Source organism: Nerophis ophidion, linkage group LG21, assembly GCF_033978795.1.
Source record: "Nerophis ophidion isolate RoL-2023_Sa linkage group LG21, RoL_Noph_v1.0, whole genome shotgun sequence".
NCBI lineage: Eukaryota > Metazoa > Chordata > Actinopteri > Syngnathiformes > Syngnathidae > Nerophis > Nerophis ophidion.
The window spans coordinates 12621510-12623674 of NC_084631.1; the positions used below are offsets into that span (position 1 = coordinate 12621510).

At 38.3% G+C, this 2165-nt stretch overlaps 1 protein-coding gene across 1 annotated transcript in view; it reads left to right on the forward strand.

The window, feature by feature from the left end:
* Positions 1–224: 224 nt before the first annotated feature.
* Positions 225–2165, forward strand: part of nbn (nibrin) — a 62922-nt gene continuing 60981 nt past the window's right edge. Inside the window, exons 1-4 of the mRNA XM_061881936.1 lie at positions 225–429; positions 1739–1860; positions 1961–2088; position 2165. The exon at position 2165 is cut by the window's right edge and continues 159 nt beyond it. Coding sequence (XP_061737920.1) covers positions 399–429; positions 1739–1860; positions 1961–2088; position 2165 — 282 coding nt within the window. The 5' untranslated portion in view covers positions 225–398. The remainder of the gene's footprint in view (positions 430–1738; positions 1861–1960; positions 2089–2164) is intronic.

Consider the following 2165-nt stretch of genomic DNA (forward strand, 5'->3'; position numbering starts at 1 on the left):
GAAATACTGGAAAGCAAGTTAGCAAAAGAAAATATGAGGTTAGCAGTGGAAGATATATTAGGATTGCATTCAGAAAGCATAGGATATAAAGCAATATACACATATTTAAAAAACACTGGGTTAAATAAACGAATATAGAGTAGGGATCCACCTCGGTCCACAGTCCATTACAGTAGGTGGCGGTAATGCACACTAGAAGGTTGCTTGCCACCCGCCATAAAAAACAAAAGAAGAAGAAGAAGAAGAACAAGTCGCTGTGTTGTGACGTCAAACTGTCGTGCAAGCATGTTGCGGAGTGGGGAATCTGGTAGTGAGTAGACGTCTGATTCTTTCTGGACGTTTCAGAACTTTGTAAAGCATTGCCATTTAATTTGATAAAAAAGAGGAGTATCAGCAACATGTGGATTTTGATACCAGCGGAGCCAGGAGGTAACAGTTTCTGTTTTTGCTTACATTTGAATAAATTTACTACTCTCCTCAACTTAGGTTACAGATGTCTGACTTAAAAGTGAAATAATCATACTTTGTAGTATCTAATACGATTGTAGTTGTATATTCGCTGCGTGAAACCATTAAATTGTGTTAATGATGTGTATTTTTAAAATGATTTTAGCATGAGTGTCCAATAGAGTCCTATTTTTGGCTTGCAGTTCGTTTGTTGGCACTTAGCATGTTCTCAAAATGTAATTAATTAATTAGTATTAATCTATATTATTGAATATTTTGTCGCATAGGAGCAATTAGCCGTGGCTCCCACTATCGTATTTTGCATTAGAAACATTTCTGCACACCACTATGTCCCCATATATATATATGTATATGTATATATATATATATATATATATATATATATATATATATATATATATATATATATATATATATATATATATATATATATATGTATATATATATATATATATATATATATATATATATATATATATATATAGGCTTCACGGTGGCAGAGGGGTTAGTGCGTCTGCCTCACAATACGAAGTTCCTGCAGTCCTGGGTTCAAATCCAGGCTCGGAATCTTTCTGTGTGGAGTTTGCATGTTCTCCCCGTGAATGCGTGGGTTCCCTCCGGGTACTCCGGCTTCCTCCCACTTCCAAAGACATGCACCTGGGGATAGGTTGATTGGCAACACTAAATTGGCCCTAGTGTGTGAATGTGAGTGTGAATGTTGTCTGTCTATCTGTATTGGCCCTGCGATGAGGTGGCGACTTGTCCAGGGTGTACCCTGCCTTCCGCCCGATTGTAGCTGAGATAGGCGCCAGCGCCCCCCGCGACCCTGAAAGGGAATAAGCGGTAGAAAATGGATGGATGGATGGATATATATATATATATATATATATGGGATCTTGGGGAGCGCTGGTGCCTATCTCAGCTACAATGTGTGTGTGTGTGTGTGCATGTATGTATGTATATATATATATATATATATATATATATATATATATATATATATATATATCCACCCACCCATCTTCTACTGCTTATTACCTTTGGGGTCACGGGGGGCGCTGGTGCCTATCTCAGCTACAATCGGGCATACACCCAGGACAAGTCGCGATATACATATATTATATTTGGCCTATGTTGGATTGATTTTTATTATATTTTATGCACAACATGTCTTCGATATGTCTATGTGTGTCCCATGATGCATCAAGTTTGGACACTCTTTGTTTAGAAAGTAAGAAAAGTCAGGAAATACTAAATACTCTTGTTACAGGTGAGACGCACTATCTCCTCTCTGGTAAACAATATGTGGTGGGTCGTAAGAACTGTGAAATCCTGCTGCCTAGTGACCAGTCCATTAGTAGAGCCCATGCTCACCTCCTTGTTACTGATCAGGTAAGATCATTCATTCAGAGTTTGTTAGAAACCCTCATTGGACACTTTATTTGGAACATCGGCATGTGTTTAGCCATATTGTTGTGTATTTTATGCCAAGACTCTGACCCTGAGGGACACCTCCAAGTACGGTACTGTCGTCAACAGCCAGCGTCTGACAGAAAACAGTCCAGTAAACTTGAAATCAGGGGACAGTGTTACATTTGGAGTCTTTCATTCCAAATTCAGGTACTGAAACAACACTCAGCCTCATCAACAGTAAAATATTGATTTATTTGCTCTCTTCTTCTATTTACTTCCCCAGT